The sequence below is a fragment of the Triticum aestivum genome, chromosome 5D (genome assembly GCF_018294505.1).
Source record: "Triticum aestivum cultivar Chinese Spring chromosome 5D, IWGSC CS RefSeq v2.1, whole genome shotgun sequence".
Taxonomy (NCBI): domain Eukaryota; kingdom Viridiplantae; phylum Streptophyta; class Magnoliopsida; order Poales; family Poaceae; genus Triticum; species Triticum aestivum.
The window spans coordinates 169078425-169096937 of NC_057808.1; the positions used below are offsets into that span (position 1 = coordinate 169078425).

The following is an 18513-nucleotide window of genomic DNA, read 5'->3' on the forward strand; positions in this document are numbered from 1 at the left end:
GGCAGAGACATGGAGCGCCGGCAACGGCGTGCGTGGAGAGGCATGGGCGGAGGCCAGAAGAGGAGGGTGCTGGCGAGGGGGCCAGGAGGAGGAGGGATATCACGGACCCATTGCGGTTCAATTGGCAAACCGTGGCAGAACATTTACCGTGCGCCGTTCGATGGGGGAGGCAGACCACAAAGTAATATTGACTCTCAGATTTTGTTACTTGGATCAGATCGAAGGATCCTGGTTAACCTTTGTTACTTGGATCAGATCGAAGGATCCTGGTTAACCTGTGTACACTTTGTGGGGTGGTTTTAGGAAGTTTGCTCTTTTAATAATAGTAGAGATGATTGTAGTTTCCCGCAAAAAAAAGTATGATTCCAGAATTCACAAAACTGCTAGACAAGCATCCAAAGTGAAAAAAGGGATCAAATTGTTCCAAAATAAGTATATTTCAGCCGAGCCCGTAATTTAATTTTGCATGCATTAAACCTACCTACTTAACTGCATTCCTACTAACACAATCTCATCAAGTATTTACCAGTACATTCTGGCTACGTGAAACCTCCAGTAAATTGGCATATATTCACATTTTCATTTTGTGCCAGTCAATGTTCCGTGTAAAGGAAATGTGGACACCACTACCATAAAAGAAAGAGGCGGAGGGTTATAGCTGCGACTACCCGGTCAATGCACTGCTCTGGCCGAATATATGGGGGATCCCGTCCCAGTTTCCTTTTTCCCTCGCTTCCCAGTATCCCCCAAGATAGCAGTAGCTGTCGTCCTCGTCCTTCCTGAACCACCTTGGTTGCCAGCCTTTCTCTTGTAACCTTCGAGCCTGTAAATATAAGCCATTACAAGTGGCACCAGCAGGAGTGAAGCCCAGCCAAAAAATGAGCCTGGTGATAAACACAAGTAATATGCTGCCAAATAGCATAAGCACCAAAGTTATGATTTCTTCCTCATTATGAATATGAATGTTTAAAATTCTCAACCTGTCAGAATCTTGTCATCTTTGCAAATCAAACTAGAATAAAATTTAATAAACTGGGTCTCGATTGCTAGTTGCTACAACCAATTGAAAGAACTCCTGGGAAGTTTCCTTTCCAATGTGTAAGGAAGAACGCTTAGGAAATTACAATCATATTTCACTAATTCAGATATTGAGCTTTACAAACAGTGTGCCAGCATCAGATCCACGGAACAATTAGAAGATACTTCTTCATTCATGAGACTAATGAGTGCAAATTACACACGACAGATGAGATTCCAAACCCATGGTTTCTGAATTACTCCCTCCGCCCGAAAATAAGTGACTCAAGTTTGTACTAACTTTGTACTAAAGTTAGTACAAAGTTGAGTCACTTATTTTGGGACGGAGGGAGTATAATATTAGCCACGGTACTTGGTCGGCCAATGTGACGATCTCAGCTCCTATAAATGATGCTATGATAAAAAGAAACAAGAAAACACATTGATAAAAGATTAAATCAAACATATAATACTGGAATACCTGCCGCTGAAGTTGTTCAAGTCTGAGTTTCTCCGAATTTGCCTTTTCGTATTCACCATTTTCCAGATGTCTCTGATCAGGCCTCAGGCGAGAATCAGTAGGAGGCAACATCGTCAACATGTGAGGTGGCAATTCATTTAAAGAAATTGCAAATGGAGAAAGGTTATATCGGGTTTGATTCAAAGACTTGTCTCTCTCCCACAAAAGAACTGCTTCTGACATTGGGTCGTACCACTTGGGTTTAGCGCTTGGATCCCCAAGCACATAATACATAGCTTCATCCCATTTTCCAATTAACATAGCGACTTTCTCTCCAGTCCTATTATCTTGTACAAATCCTTGCACCTGTGTGATTGATCCAAATTATTTAAGATGTTGACCCTATGTGTGCCCAAATATATTTAGACTGCAAATAAATTACTGACGACCAATAGCAAATGCATAGCTAAAGTTGAGACACTTATTTTGGGACGGAGGGGGTACATTGCAGTGACCATGTCGCCCTTTAAGGACGTCAGCCACAGTTCTCTACGGAGGCCAGTTCTTTTGGCCGATTCTCCCAGAATCTTGAGAATCAGACACCCCCCCCCCCAGATTCTCCAAGAATCTTGAACTCGTATTTTTGTCGACAATCCTAGCTAGTTAGACTACTCCTACTGTCCTATACAACAACAGAATGCATCAGAACACGACAAGGGGGTTGTTCAGACCAAGGGACCCTTCCAAGAGAAGGAACAAAATCGTAGTGCCTATATTGATGTTTTAAAAGATGCATTATCTTAGAATTACTACCTCTGTCCCATAATGTAAGACGTTAAATCATAGTGCCTATATTGATGTTTTAAAAGATGCATTATCTTAGAATTACTACCTCCGTCCCATAATGTAAGACGTTTATGGGACGTCTTACATTATGGGACGGAGGTAGTAATTCTAATTTTAATCAATTACTACTTTTAATGTAAATTATTGTTTAGCCTAGTAGGCATTTGCTAAAAACAGAAGTTTATTACATTTCAATACAACAACAAAGCCTTTAGTCTCAAACAAGTTGGGGTAGACTAGAGCTGAAACCCATAAGATCTCAAAACCAACTCATGGTTCTGGCATGTGGATAGCTAAACTTCCACGCACCCCTGTCAATTTGTAGGTATGTTTTGAAATGTCCCCATGGCAAATTGTAGATAATATTTTTTTTATGTATTGTACCATGGCAAATTTATTGATCATACCATGGCAAATTTCTTTTTGTATGTAGCATGTCAATTTCATGTTACATATAAGCTGAATTTTTCATTGTGTTACGGCATTTTTCATGTTACATATAGGTGACATTTTCATGTTACAAAGAGGTGGTAATTCTATCTCTGTTTTTATATATACATCCATGCATTTTTTTCTACTGTCATGGTAATTCTATCTCTGTTTTTATATATACATCCATGCATTTTTTTCTCTCATGTCTAAATTATACATTTTTTTGGCAATTCCTGTATCATAATTTTTCGATTTTTTGTTGACGGCATTTTTTTGCAAAAAGCAGTTAATTGGGCTAGCCAGTTTTGTCCCACGCGCTTTGCTTTATTTCTGGGTCACAGGTCACGCGAACCAGCGCTTGGAGCGAACGCCCAAAGGAACTAGGGGGGGTTCGCTCGATGGAACCTCTCGTGGGGGACGATCGTTCGCTCCAGGATCCCTCCTGAGCTGACGCCCCCCCCCCCCCCCCCCCCCCCCTCCTCCTCCTTATTGTGGTCTAAATAAAAGAGAGTCTATGGCCAAACAGACATTTATGAGCAAGCATCTGACTAGACGGGTATCTATTTTATGCTTGATATAAATTCATTTTGTACTGAAATTACAGATTTACCTGGTGTGGGTTCCGATCAATAATTGACAGTTCTTTGAATTTAAGCTTGCAAGAGTAGCGACTACTTCCCTTGATGTGCATTGTGCCATAGTGGTCACAATAAATTTTCCCTATAATGATATTGTATATGGAAGTAGTAACTTTACTCCACTGGAATTTCTCCCCATCATCAAATTGAAGGGTTAGAACGCCTATTGGATCAAGCTGAATGGATCGACCCCAGAACTTGCCTCTCAGATTCGAATCACCCCAGAATTTCCAACCTCGACCATCACAGTGGCATGCAACAACCACGGGGTGGTGACTGACCTGAAATAATCAAATTTAAAATAAGAACATATTTTTAATCAGCCGAGCGAGCACTTCACAAGACACAAAAAGATCATACTTACATAAAGTTGCGTGGTAATAAGAAAAATAATGTCATGAACTAGGAATTGCTCTATTCGGAAATAACTCATAATCTCTTCAAATAATGACTTTTTGGAGATCCCTAAGAGAGTGTTGAAGAGACTAGACTATAATTGTTCTTGGCTTCTTGCTTCTTTTGGCAATCTGATCAGCATAAAAGAAAATATTGTTTAGCACGTTGTGAGATTATGTGTACTCCTGAGGACCAGGGCGGCCTCGGTATTCAAGATTTGGAGGTTATTGGATATTCAAGCTGTGAATAGAGGGTGGAGATTGACAATCATTGTCGCAAAATAAATATTTGTGGCAAAAACCACTCAGTTCGGTTAAAGACAAGCCAACAGACTCGCATTTTTGGAAGGGCCTTATGAGGTTGAAGGACGCTTTTTTACAAGTTGGTTCACTCGGTATGAAAAATGGGGAATCGCCTAGGTTTTGGGAGGATAAACAGATCGGCATATGCCCTTTTCAGTTATGTACCCGAGATTATTAAACATTGTCTGACATAAGGATGCCATGGTAGCCGCTGTTCTCCGGGTGGCTGTCAGACCGACCAAGGTCTGAAGAACAAGATTCAGACAACTCTCACTCAAATCACAAAACTTAGCAAATTTGGAGCTTAATTGCGGGAATATAGGCCAAGTTAAGATACACCTAAGGGCCAGCCAGGAACACTGGTGGCTAGGGTTTACCCCAATACAGGGAGAATGATCCCGATGTCTCCAGATACTTGGCTTTACTTACAAATGAGATAAGAACGAAGAAAAAGTAAAACAGAGTAGTTGCCTACTGTAGCCTTTGCTGTAAAGTAACAGCGACGCCTCGGAGTCTTGTAGCCGTCCGATGCCGGATCAACGTCGACTGCTTCATCATTACACGCGAAGCGGTACCGAGGAAGGAGGGGCGTAGGATGGTAGATGGACAGCTTGCTTGACTTCACGCGCTCGATAGACGATTCAAACTTAACTGACCAAGAACATGGCTGTCAAATTCTTCAGAGAAGTGTTGGCTGGGTCCTGACAGTGGCGAATCCACTGGTTGATTTCCACCGACCCTCATTGGATAGCATTTAAATGACTGGAATGAGATTGTCCTCAAAGTAGCAGAGGTTCAACTAACTCAGGGGCAAGATCTGTTTAAGTGGGATCTTCATACCACATGAGCTTTTTCTGTACACTCCATGTATAGGCCTTAATGTTAAGTGGGTCAGATTTAGATCAAAACAGTTATGGCGTGTGAAACTGCTTCTAAAGGTCAGAATTCCTGTGGTTTTAATGCACGAGGGTAGTCCTTACAAAGGACAATCGAATAAGTGTAAGTGGCAGGGGGGACACGTGGTTTAGCTTTTGCTGTGAACAGGAAACTATCCAAAATCTCTTTTTATTGTACCCCTGTCCATGGCTAGTTCTTTGGTGATATTCCAATCCTTCAGATCTCTCTTTACGGACTCCTTCCAATTTGGCTATGCAGGAATGATGTTGACAAAAAGAAATTTCACTCATGTATGCAGGTGCTACTCTGGTGTACCAGTTGGTTGTGGTCATGGGCATTGTTACAAAAGAAGCAATACAAGGAATCCATGAAGCTTGGCGCCAAGTGGCTCGAACGGATTAACAGGGAGTCTATATCCCGGTTTGGATGGTGTGCCAGTGCTAGGCTTCTTAGTTTTGGAGTAGTCTTGGATGCCATATTACTATGTCTGGTGTTGGTTGATCTTGTTGTTTTGGTATCTTCCTTTTTCTGTTGAGATTGTTGTTTCATGATTATGTAACAAATAATGTAAGAAGTCTGGTTGGATGCATCGATGAGACCAGGGGTAATAATAACTTCAATTATCTAAGAAACAACTACACAACCTTCTCAGAGAAAAAGCGAAGTCCTTTATCTGGATAATCAGCTTCATATGTTTCACCAAGTAGAGGATTGAAGGGTTTGCATTGCCGACCTTCAGTTGAAGCATAGCTTGATACTGCAAAAGCCGCAACAAGAAGTGTCCTCATCAAGCTGTCACCCTGTATTGTATTTCACCAAGAATTTATTCATTGCAAAATACAAATGATGAGTCTCCAGTGCAAAGTAACCTTAGTGCAAAAGGTTAAACTGTTAAAAAGGCATTGTAAACAAGATTGAATAGTGTCTTCCTTCAGTAACCGGAAATATTAAAATAAAATACGGTATACAAGTAAAATAGTAAAATATTATCAAGAAGTACTAAAATTAAATATTTACTAGAAAACCTCGGTCAGTTATAGATGACATATGGAAATCACATATTTTCCAAGGACAAAAGGAAAGGATTGACAGGAAAGCCCCAACTTAAGCAAATACTCCAGAATTTAGAATGAACCGCTGGAGATTATACACTATTGGTCCATCAATTCTTCATAGCAAACTCAATTTAGACTCCGAAAAGAATTGATGGATGTAATTGTTAAGAGTTATAATATAGGCCATGTACCCCTTTGTATTTATCCCGTTATATAAGGGGTTTCCTGCATATGTTCCACACCTGTACATGTATATATATCGGCCTATGGCCTCATGGGAATACAAGTTGCTTATTCCTAACATGGTATTAGAGCCCTAGGGTTTTCTTTTCGCACGCCGCAACTCGTGCTCGATCCGCTCCAATCCGCTGCCCCGGCCTGAAGCGCTGCTCCTTCTGGACGTTCAACACGCGGTGGGCGCTGCTCCGGTCTCACGCCTGCTCGTCGCTCAACACACGCCGGGCGCTGCTCGTGGACTCCCTCCCCCGACCGATCTTCTGCCTGCTGCCCCAGATCGACTCGCTGCCCACCCCGCCCCAACTGACGCCGCTGCCACCGGGCCGCTCGCACTCCGCCCCAACTGACGCCACTGCCACCGGGCCGCTCGGACTCCGCCCCAACTGACGCCGCCGCCACCGGGCCGCTCGCACTCCGCCCCAACCTGCCCCGCCGCAACCGGCGCCGTCGCCCCCGCAGTGCCCCTACTGGCGCCGTCGAGACAGCCGCCAGCGCCGGTCTCCTGCGTGCTAGTGGAGACTCAAAACCAGCCGCCAGACCCGGCGCGTCTTAGTCTTCTGCCTGCCGTCCGGTGCTCGTGGTCTTCCGCCTGTCGTCCGGTGCTCTGCTGATTTCAGGTCTCTCCTAAAAAAAAAATGTCTGCTGCATCGGGCTATGTTGCTGTCCCTCGCTGTCCGGTGATCTTCGATGGTACTAACTACACCGAGTTCGCTGGCTTCATGCGCATTCACATGCGTGGCATCCGTCTCTGGGGTGTTCTTTCTGGCGAGGTCTGCTGTCCGCCACGTCCGGTTCCTCCGGTGGCCCCTACTCCGCCGACTCCACTGGTTCTTCCTACGGATGCTAATCAGGCCGCTAAGGATGCGGCTAAGATTGCTGATGAGGCTGCTGATCGTGCCTATGATGAGAGGGTTTTGGCTTATGAGGAGGCTCTTCAGACGTATCATGGTGCCTTGTCTGTTTACACCCAGTGGCTTGATGATGATGCTCGTGCTGCAGCTGTTCTCACTGCTAGTGTTTTGCCTCAGTTTGCTTCTGAGTTTCTGGGTCTTCCTACTGTCTTCCAGATGTGGACCTGTCTTCGTCAGCGCTATGAGCCCTCTGGTGATGCCTTATACCTTTCCGTGGTTCGTCAGGAGCATGCTCTTCAGCAGGGTGACTCTACTGTTGATGACTTTTATGCACAGAGTTCTGCTATCTGGCGCCAGCTTGATTCTCTCCGCAGTGCTGGTTGTCGTACTTGCCCCTGCTGCCAGGCTGTCCAGGCCGATTTGGAGTTTCATCGCGTCTACGAGTTCCTGTCTCGGCTCCGTAAGGAGTTTGAGCCCCGGCGTGCTCAGTTGTTTGCTCGTGGCCGTATTTCTCTCATGGAGGCGCTTTCAGAGATTCGTGCTGAGGAGACTCGCCTACGTGGTGCTGGTTTGCTGGAGGTTCCCTCTGTGCTTGCTACTCGGGCTTCTTCCACTCCACCTGCGGCACCGCCCCATTCTCGCTCGAGTGCTCCGCCGCTCTTGCCCACTCCTTCTGGAGGCTCAGGTCGCCCTCGTCCACACTGTGACTACTGCAACAATGATGGTCATATTGAGTCCCAGTGCTACACAAAGCGGAAACACCTACGCAAGGCGCGCTCATCCTCCTCAGGGACTTCGTCATCTCCCTCGCCAGGTTCAGCCATTGCTTTGACTGAGCAGGATATTCTGAGACTTAAGCGTCTGCTCGCGGCTTCAGGTTCTTCCTCGACGGGTACTGCTGGTTCTGTGACTGATGCTTCCCGCACTGAGCACCTGCCCTCTACACAGTCAGGTACATCCCCATGGGTTCTGGACTCTGGAGCTTCTTTTCATATGTCTTCTCATTCTTCCGCTTTGTCCTCTCTTCGATCGCTGGCTTCTCCTGTTCATGTCTTAACTGCTGATGGTACTCCTTTCTGTTGCTAGTAGAGGCCATCTTTCCACTCCTTATTCTGTTCCTGATGTTGCTCATGTTCCTCGCCTTACCATGAATCTGTTTTCTGCTGGTCAACTTACTGATTCTGGTTGTCGTGTCATCCTTGATGTTGACTCTTGTTCTGTCCAGGATCGTCGCACGCACACTCTGGTTGGGGCTGGCCCTCGCCGCCGTGATTCTCAGGGTCTTTGGGAGTTGGACTGGCTTCATGTTCCTTCCGCTGCCACCACCATCACCAGTTCCTCCGCTTCTGTCGCCACCGTTACTGGTTCCTTCAAGCAGTGGCATCATCGACTTGGTCATCTGTGTGGTTCTCGGTTGTCGTCTTTAGTTCGTCGAGGTCTTCTGGGGTCTGTCTCAGGAGATGTCTCTTTAGAGTGTCAGGGTTGTCGTCTTGGCAAGCAGATTCAGTTACCATATTCACATAGTGAGTCAATGTCTAAGCATCCTTTCGATTTAGTTCATTCTGATGTATGGGGTCCGGCTCCTTTCGCTTCCAAAGGTGGTCATAAATACTATATTATTTTCATAGATGATTTCTCTCGTTACATATGGCTTTATTTCATGACTTCTCGTAGTGAGGTGTTGTCTATTTATAAGCGTTTTGCTGCCATGGTTCATACTCAGTTCTCTTCACCCATTCGTGTTTTTCATGCTGACTCCGCTGGCGAGTATATCTCTAAGATGTTGCGTGGTGTTCTTGCTGGGCAAGGAACTCTCTCTCAATTCTCTTGTCCTGGTGCTCATGCTCAGAATGGTGTGGCTGAGCGAAAGCATCGACATCTTCTTGAGACGGCTCGTGCATTGATGATTGCTGCCTCTCTCCCGCCTCATTTTTGGGCTGAGGCCGTCTCCACCCCCACCTATCTTATCAATATACAGCCTTCCGCTGCTCTACAGGGTGGTGTTCCTTTCGAGCGTCTTTTTGATCGTTCTCCCGATTATTCGATGCTTCGCTTGTTTGGTTGTGTCTGCTATCGCACCAAACTGACCGCTCAGTCTGTTGAGTGTGTCTTCTTAGGCTACAGTGATGAGCATAAGGGCTATCGTTGTTGGGATCCTATCGGTCGTCGGATGCGTATCTCTCGAGACGTGACTTTTGATGAGTCTCGTCCTTTCTACCCACGCCCATCTTCCTGGTCTTTTTCAGTGGAGAATCTCTCTTTCCTCACTTTTCCTGACTCACCTATCACCCCCGTCACGCCTGTGCCTATTCGTTCCCCTCCCTCTGCTTCTCCACCCCTCGTCGAGACGTCGCCACCATCTTCCCCGGTCTCCTCCCCTAGCATGTCACTGGATTCTACACCTTCATCTCCGGTGACTTCTTCGTCGCCAACCCCCGATTCTACCTTGGCGATTCCTCCTTCTCTTATTCCGTCTTTGCCTCAGCATTACACTCGTCGTTCACGACCTGTGGATGCTTCCTTGGATGAGTCGTCCTCTTCCTCTCAACCTACTTATGGCTTGCGTTCTCGTCCTCGTCCGCCTATTGATCGCTTTGGATTTCCCACCGCTGGTGCTGCTGTTCTTGAGCCGACTTCTTACCGTCAGGCTGTTGTTCATCCTGAATGGCAGTTTGCGATGGCAGAGGAGATTGCTGCTCTTGAACGCACTGGTACCTGGGATCTTGTTTCTCTTCCTCCCGGCGTCCGTCCCATCACTTGTAAGTGGGTCTACAAGGTTAAGACTCGCTCCGATGGTTCTCTTGAGCGTCACAAAGCTCGTCTCGTGGCTCGTGGTTTTCAGCAGGAGCATGGTCGTGATTATGACGAGACTTTTGCTCCTGTGGCCCATATGACCACTATTCGTACACTTCTTGTCGTGGCCTCTGCACGCCACTGGTCTATATCTCAGCTTGATGTTAAGAATGCCTTTCTTAATGGTGAGCTGCGTGAGGAGGTGTACATGCAGCCACCACCTGGGTATTTTGTTCCTGATGGCATGGTATGTCGTCTTCGTCGCTCTCTCTATGGCCTTAAGCAAGCCCCTCGCGCCTGGTTTGAGCGTTTTGCCTCTGTGGTCACTACTGCTGGTTTTTCAGCAAGTGCTCATGATCCAGCATTGTTTATTCACCTTTCTCCTCGTGGTCGGACTCTTCTTCTTCTCTATGTTGATGACATGATCATCACTGGGGATGACCCCGAGTATATTGCCTTTGTAAAGGCCCGTCTTAGTGAGCAGTTTCTTATGTCTGATCTTGGACCTCTTCACTACTTTCTTGGGATTGAAGTCTCTTCTAACCCTGATGGCTTTTTTATATCCCAGGGAAAGTATATCCAGGATCTTCTTGCTCGTGCTGCTCTTACTGACGAGCGCATTGTTGAGACTCCCATGGAGCTCAATGTTCACCTCCGTGCTACTGATGGTGATCCTCTCCCTGACCCGACGCGTTATCGTCATCTCGTTGGTAGTCTTGTCTATCTAGCTGTCACTCGTCCGGACATCTCTTATCCGGTTCATATTCTGAGTCAGTTTGTCTCTGCTCCCACATCGGTTCACTATAGTCATCTCCTTCGTGTTCTCCGATATCTTCGGGGCACGATCTCTCACCGTCTATTCTTTCCTAGCTCCAGTTCTTTACAGCTTCAGGCCTATTCGGATGCTACGTGGGCTAGTGATCCTTCTGATCGCCGTTCCCTTTCTGCTTACTGTGTTTTTCTTGGCGGTTCTCTCATTGCCTGGAAGACGAAGAAATAGATTGCAGTTTCCCGTTCGAGTGCTGAGGCTGAGTTGCGAGCCATGGCTCTTTTGACGGCAGAGGTGACTTGGTTACTTCAGGATTTTGGTGTTTCTGTCACTACACCGACTCTGCTCTTATCTGACAGTACAGGTGCTATTAGCATTGCGCGCGATCCTGTGAAGCATGAGCTCACCAAGCATATTGGTGTTGATGCTTTCTATGTGCGTGCTGGTGTGCAGGATCAGGTTATTGCTCTTCAGTATGTGCCTTCCGAGTTACAGTTGGCGGATTTCCTGACGAAGGCCCAGACTAGAGCACAACATGGCTTTTATCTCTCCAAACTCAGTGTTGTTCATCCACCATAAGTTTGAGGGGGGTGTTAGAGTTATAATATAAGTCATGTACCCCTTTGTATTTATCCCGTTGTATAAGGGGTTTCCTACATATGTTCCACACCTGTACATGTATATATATCGGCCTATGGCCTCATGGGAATACAAGTTGCTTATTCCTAACAATAACACTTCTCCCCGCCTGCACAAACAGCTCGTCCTCGAGCTGTAAGGTGGGGAAGCGCTTGCTGAACTCCTCGAGGTGATCAACCAGCGTCAAACACCTTCGCGACAGCTGGGGCGGCAAGGTCGGCGGCGACGGCGTCCTCCGGAATGTAGTCTGCAACCTCCAGGTAGAAGAGTCGCGGGCAGGCGTGGCCGGGCGTGTAGGGCTCGTCGCAGTTGAAGCACAATCCTTGGCGGCGACGCTCGAGTAGCTTGGCCGAGGTGAGCCGGCGGAATGGGCGCGCCACGGTCGCGGCGAGGGGTGCCGCGGAAGCCTGAACTGGCCGACCCAGAGCGGGATATGGCTAGGGTAGCGACCCGGTGGCCCGGGACGGTGACTCCTGCTGGACGGCCATCGCGCGGCGCTCGAACGCGCGGGCGTAGTACATGGCCGTCTGGATATCTTGGGGTCCCTGAAGCTCCACGTCCACGCGGATGTGATCCGGAAGTCCACCGACAAAGAGGTCGGCCTGCTGCTGCGCCGTCACGCCCGACGCGTGGCATGCCAGGGCCTGGAAACGGTCGGCGAAGTCCTGAACCGTGGAGGTGAAGGGAAGGCGGCCTAGCTCCGCCAGGCGGCTCCCGCGGATCGAGGGCCCAAAACGAAGGAGGCAGAGCTCGCGGAGGCGCTCCCAAGGGGGCATGCTGCCCTCGTCCTGCTCGAGGGCGTAGTACCAGGTCTGGGCTGCACCGCAGAGGTGGTAGGATGCCAGCCAAGTGCGCTCCGACGCGAGCGTGCGCTGTCCACGGAAAAACTGCTCACACTGGTTGAGCCACTTAAGCGGGTCCTCCGTGCCGTCATAAGTGGCGAAGTCGATCTTGGCGAACCGTGGCGGCGTCTGGGTCGGCGCGCCATGGCCGACCGGCTCGGCGGTGCGAAGCAGTGATGATGACGGCGCCCGGTCAACGGTGGGGAGACCGTCATAGGCCCCCGCGGAGCCGGACGAGGCCCCAGACTACAGCGTGGGTACCGGTGGGTCCCCGGCCTCCGTGTAAACTAGCGGTGGCGACGTCCCGGTTAGCCAGGCCGGGATCTAGGACGGTGACGGCGGAAACCAGACCTGCTGGATCGGGAGGCCGCCCGGTGTGGACTGGCCTAGTCCGGAGCTGGGCGGCGACGGTGGGAGCTGGACCGGCGCGGGCGGTGCGGTTGCGCGGCTGGGGCCGGCGCGGGCCAGTGCGGCCACTGCGGCGCTGGGGCGGGCGTGGATGGCGCCGCGAGAACCGGCGCGGGCCACGACGGCCAGGACGGCACTGGGGCGGGCGGCGGCTGGACCGACGGATCGCCGCGGGTACCGAGTACCAGGGCAGGTGCAGCAGCGGCGGAGGTGGCCCGCTGGGGTGCCCCGCCTGGAACGGCGGCGGCGGTGGCCCGCCCATTGCAGACGCGCCCTGGGACGGCCACGGCAGCGCGGGGTGGCCGTAGGCGGTGGTAGTCGCAGCCAGCGAAGGTGCGGGCGGCCCGGCCAGGTACAGATGGATGCCCTGGACGGCCGTCACGAGATCCCGCAAGATGCTGGTGACTTCTTCCGGCGTGAAAACGGCGGTTGTCGGCGCAGCGGAGGTGACCGAGGCCGGCGGCGTGGGGGAACCGGCGGTGGTGACGGTGACCGGGGCCGGCGGCAGTGGGGAACCGGCGGTGGTCAGCGGTGCGGTGGTGATGATTGGCAGCGGCGGCATTGGCGTTGACGAAGACATGATCGAGCCCGAGTCTCTGGATACCAAATTGGTAGAAACTAGGGTTCTACCCGGTCTAGGGCGTAGCCTGTAGGGGAAGGAGGGAGGAGGTCGGAGGAGATTGCGCGGCGGCCGGCGGCGTGGCGCCATCCTTGCGACGGGAGCAGCGGCGGCGAAGGCAGGAGGCGGCTAGGGTTTAGGTCTCCCGGCTCCCTAAGGGAAGCCGAGCAAATTATGATTGCTTCTTGCTTGATTAGATTGATACATCTCCTCTCCTTATATAGAGAGGTTTACTTGACTCCTAAGCAAACGATCCTAATACGATAAGATAATTGGGCTAAGCCCCTAATTAAGATACTTGGGCCATAACCCACTGGGCTAAGCCCCTATGCCGGTCATAACATAAACTCCATAGCTTGCGGCATTCAAGTCCCAAAGAGACTTTTATGTACAATTCCCCAAGTGTCTTGCAATACAACGAGAAATGATGCGCTAACCATAAAACTACAGTCAAATTATCTATCAATATTTAACAAAGGAATATAAACCTGAAAGCTTCGAAAATGGAATGTACGAGCAAATACTTAATGAGCATATAGGGGGATATCTTATACTGAGATGAAAACAGAACTGTTTTGCATCAATGAGCTATACAGAGAGTTGGAGTGGATTATCAACTATACCTGCTTTCCCCACTGTAATGCATTGTCAACCAAGTAAGAGTACTCCAGATCCTCAAAACATTTTTGCAAAGAAGACAAAGGCTCATTGAAATAAACAGGGAGACAAACACCGGAGAGATCTTTCCCTATATTTTCTTTAATTATTGACCATAATCCTATTGGTTTCTCTTTCTCCTTTGGCTCAGGTAACTTATCTCGACGCTCAACAATGGGATATTTGGTAAACTTGGCAGTATACGATCTGGAGTCTCCAATAGATTCTAATGCATTGCAGCCATTTGTCACAAGTTCCCTCCTTCGAGAAGCACTTCGTAGAGATTCTACAGACAAAAAATCTCTTGTATCAAAGTATGTCACTTCGTCTTCAGATTCAGCATCTGCAACTTGACTTGCAGTGTCCGGATCAGATTCGCTTGCACTCCCGCCTGATAGAACTGAATAAAAATCTGCACATTCAACAATGCAGTAAAGAATTAACTGGAAGCGTAGGGGACAGCACTACATAAATTTAGCACTCGAATAAGATTAGAATGTGCCGCTTGCCAACAGAGAATATCATGTTTCAATACTAACGTGAAGACTAGTAATATGAACAAGCTGCTAAAAGTGTAAGAAGATTATATCTCTAAAGCAGTATGAATGCATAAGGTGTACTAGCTATAATATGCAGTGCAGGTGGGTGGTAGGATGACTCAACTTGTTAGGACTGAAAGGATAGAATGCCAGGTTAGAAAGACAAAGAAAAAGTGGGATCACAAGCAAGATATGGTAGGATGAAGATGAAACTACTGACCACTGTATCTGCCATTAACATAGCCATGTGCTTCCCTCTCTTTAGTTTCATGCACAACCGTTCTCTCCAGCTCAACTTTCTCTGTCTACCAAAAGAACTGAACCATCTTAGTCCTTCAGATTATGTTTAAAAAAGTTGTCATTTCAGACTGAAAAAAAAAACGCAAGTTACAGAACAGAAGAATTTTATGGCAGCTAGCAACAATGTACAGCTTATATAATTGAAGTGTGCTCTATGGATCTACCACTAATCCATACTTACATAACACGGGCAGTTATTTTAGTTTCGGCCATAAATGATGTCATATGCTGTCAATTGTCAACCTTTGTCCAAATATATGAATAAAAATCAATTAACCACGCCTGGTTCTCAAATGAATGAAAAAAAATTAAATGAATCTCACACTTATCACAGGATTTTATAACCATCGACAGTTTATACCCCAATGTTCACCAAAATGTCTCAGGCTTACACACAAACATTACATGCACAAAATGTCCATGCATACAGAGTATTATCCTGTCTCAAGAAAAGTAGAAATGCTCGTCTGCAAGGTTACAATTATGCAACAATCAGAATGAAACTAGTGGTGGTGATGGTATACAAGAAGCAATTAAGACAAAAAGGAAATGAAAATCCCAGCTAGTATTCAGTTCATCACTAATATGTGATGTGAAGAACCAAATGCTACTGTGTGCTAAAATAATAAAATACCTTTAATATTACCAGGATTCTGGAAAGTGCATTATGTAAGTATGGTAAACGCAATAAAAAGTACAGAACATTGTCAAGTAAACAAAACTAGAAATAGAAAGTTACCTCAAGCTGACGGAGCCGGTCTACTAAAACAGAGTGCTGCTGCTGCTGAGACTTTATCTGATTGTGCAGTTCCAGCAGCTCAGTCATCATAATAGACTCGCATTCATTGACCACTGTTTCATTCAGTCCCTCATGTAGCAGACGCATCCTCAGCTTCTCAGTGGACAGCATAATATCAGCGACAGGAGCAAAATCATTGGTCATTAGCGACCTCGGAAACCGATCCTTCGCCACCAACAAAGCCTCTAGCCATGCATTCCTGTCCTCCTCAGTTTCACACCTCAAGTGTAATGTCTTAGTTCCACTGAATATATACAACCTCTTATCATCCGACCTGCTTGCACGGATAGACGAAACCTGAACACCAGAGCAGGAAATTTTTTACGGTTAAGCAATGCTGGTCTTGTTCTTCCCTCTAGCATTCTGTCAAAACATTCGGATAACCCCATAATAATGGTAAATTTCAGCACTAAACTAAATTCTTTGCAAACAAAATCATTGATAGCCGTAAACACATCTAGCCCAGTAATAAGAATACAATATTCCTTCGGCCAATCATTACCCGAGCAATGGTACTTCAACAATCTAACTGGTACTTCAACAATCTAACTTCCTAATGGCGCAACCCCAGGTGTGAACAAACCCAATCTAGCGCTGCCAAACACAAGTGTAACGTACCTTGAGGTGTATATCCCCGAAGGGCTTCCACTGCTTCCCAGCAGCTGCAGCGTCCTCCCGCGCCCGCCGTAGCGCGTCACCCTCCCCGATCACCCTTGCCGCCGCTGTCGACGCCGACGATTCACCGCTTTCCCCTCCGCCGTCGCGGAGCTTGTAGTAGGAGAGGACCCCGTCCTCGAGCACGAACCACCTCGACCGCCACCCCTTCCCGTAGTTCACCCACTTGTGCAGCACCCCCGAAACGACAGGGGGCGTGGTCTGAGGCGGAGCCGCCTCTGGCGTTGCAGATAGTGTCGCGGCTGCGACACTGCGAGGTTGGTGGTGGTGGTGGTGGTCCGCGGCGTAGTCGACCGATACGGGCGCGATGCAGCAAAGCGGATTCATGGGGTAGACAGACCCAGCCGCCGCGGTGTGGTGGATCGGTCGCTCAGGAGGATCTTCTGCCGGCGGCTAGGGTTTGCGAGGCCATGGAAACCGTAGTTGCATTCCCGCGAGAGTGGGAGTGGTACTAGCCAGTAGCCAGCGGTGGTGGTGGACTGTAGTAACGATGTGAAGTGCTGTTTTGATGGCGAAGGTGACCGCGGTAATGTGACATGTTTTCCAAACTAGAAACAAAATCACATTGTTTATTTATATATAATACGTAGGAAAAAAGTTACAGAAATGCTAAAAATCGACATTAGATTTTTAGGCATGGCAACTCAAACGTTTATCATGGCAACTTATATCGACGCGAGGATGGTAAATTTGGTTGACGATCACGGCAATTTCCTAGAAAAAATATAAATTGAAACGGATTTGTCATCCTCGCCAACTAAATTTGCCACCCTCAGCAAACATAATTTGCTATGAAAAAGGTTGATTTGCCATACCTAAAAATCTACCGTTCGCCGGATGTCTGGATCCAAAAACTATTTGCCAAACATTCCAAATCTTGTGATAAATCGAACCCGCGATGCGTCTGGTTGTGGCTTGGTTAAGCCTTCAGCTCTAGTAGTTGGTTGTTGGATCAAAGACAATCCAACCATTTGGGTGTTAAAACTAAGGCAGATGATCTTCCTATTAGGTTAGGTCTTAATTTTATGTATCAAACTGAAAGGTGATGGTGAAACCGGGGCCTAATTTTTTATATATGCAAGAGTTTGGTGTGGTTATGAATTACAAAATGGCAAAGTTCATAGATGTTTTATTCATGGCTGTTGGTGTCGTTGAATGAAGATTGATAGGTTTCTATGGTGTTCCAACATGGGATTATCGATCTCTATCTTGGAAATACTTGCATGAGCTCCATGAGAAAGGAACACACCCCTGGGTGGTATACGGAGATTTTAAGAGATTATGTTTTCTTCGGAAAAGGAGGGAGGCAATGCTCAGCCGAACGAGATGATACAAGCTTTCCGAGAATGTCTAGCTGATTGTGGTCTAGAAGAGCTTGGCTATAAGGGAGACTATTTCACGTGGAGACGGGAAGAAATCCGAGAAAGATTGGAAAGGGTTATGGCTAACTCGGCATGGATGGAAAACTTCCCACGATATATTGTTACTAATGTCGAGCATGTGCATTCAGATCACAGACCGATGATTTTGGACACGGAGTATGATGAAGGAGTGCGCTTTACCAGTACTGTTGGTGTTCGCCACTTCGAGGCACGTTGGTTAGAGGAGGAAATTATTAATGAAGTGGTTAAATCTGCCTGGGATTGAGCAAAAGCGACGGGGATTAGTCCTTTACTCGCCGATCGGACCAAGGCAGTTCATGGAGATCTTCAAGAATGGGACCATGATATACCCAAAAGCCCGATGTATTAAAAAGTTGAGGAGAGAACTTGAGAGGATTTGGGCTGGACCAAACTCGAGAGAAGCTCGAGAAAGACAGAGAGGTTCAGTTGTTATTGGAGAACTTACTGGACCAGGAAGAAATATATTGGATCCAAAGAGGTAGCGCTAACTCGTTACTACACGAAGACCATAATACCTCTTATTTTCACAATGCAGCAACAACCAGAAAGAAGAGAAACCAGATAAATAAATTGTTGGATGATACATGTGTTTGGCATGAAGTTGCGGATCAGCTTAAATCTCATGTGACTGGTTATATTTTCTAATATTTTCACATATGAGGGTTTTAGATCCAGTGGTTCTATCTCACATTCAAAAATGTGTAACTCGTGAGATGAATGAAGCTCTATGAAAACCCTATTAGGCCGATGAGGTCCAGAAGGCACTTTTGATATTAGGGACCTCAAGGCACCAAATACTGATGGGTTACACTATATCTTCTATAAACGGTTCTGGCCAATGTTAGGTGATGATTTGACTGCAAAAGTTCTTGTTGCTCTTAACTCCAGAAGCATTCCTGAAGGGTGGAATGACATCACTATTGTTATGATCCCTAAGGT

General features: G+C 47.4%; 1 protein-coding gene across 1 annotated transcript; it reads right to left on the reverse strand.

The window, feature by feature from the left end:
• Positions 1–401: 401 nt before the first annotated feature.
• On the reverse strand, positions 402–16660 carry LOC123119963 (oxysterol-binding protein-related protein 1D). Its single transcript, XM_044539948.1, has 8 exons — positions 16115–16660; positions 15437–15793; positions 14618–14702; positions 13825–14270; positions 5633–5788; positions 3366–3674; positions 1499–1843; positions 402–823 (listed from the first exon to the last, which is right to left on the reverse strand). Exons 1-8 carry the CDS (start codon positions 16496–16498, stop codon positions 665–667), a joined length of 2241 nt encoding a protein of 746 aa, XP_044395883.1. The 5' UTR covers positions 16499–16660; the 3' UTR covers positions 402–664.
• Between the last annotated feature and the right edge of the window lie 1853 nt (positions 16661–18513).

Bases quoted from the DNA above. Each gene is read 5' to 3' on its own strand.
- LOC123119963 (XM_044539948.1), bottom strand. From the start codon at position 16,498: ATGAATCCGCTTTGCTGCATCGCGCCCGTATCGGTCGACTACGCCGCG. The intron at 1,844-3,365 runs GTAAATCTGTAA...TCAATCACACAG, and splicing joins TTGATCGGAACCCACACCAG to GTGCAAGGATTTGTACAAGA. The intron at 824-1,498 runs GTATTCCAGTAT...TTATATTTACAG, and splicing joins TTGAACAACTTCAGCGGCAG to GCTCGAAGGTTACAAGAGAA.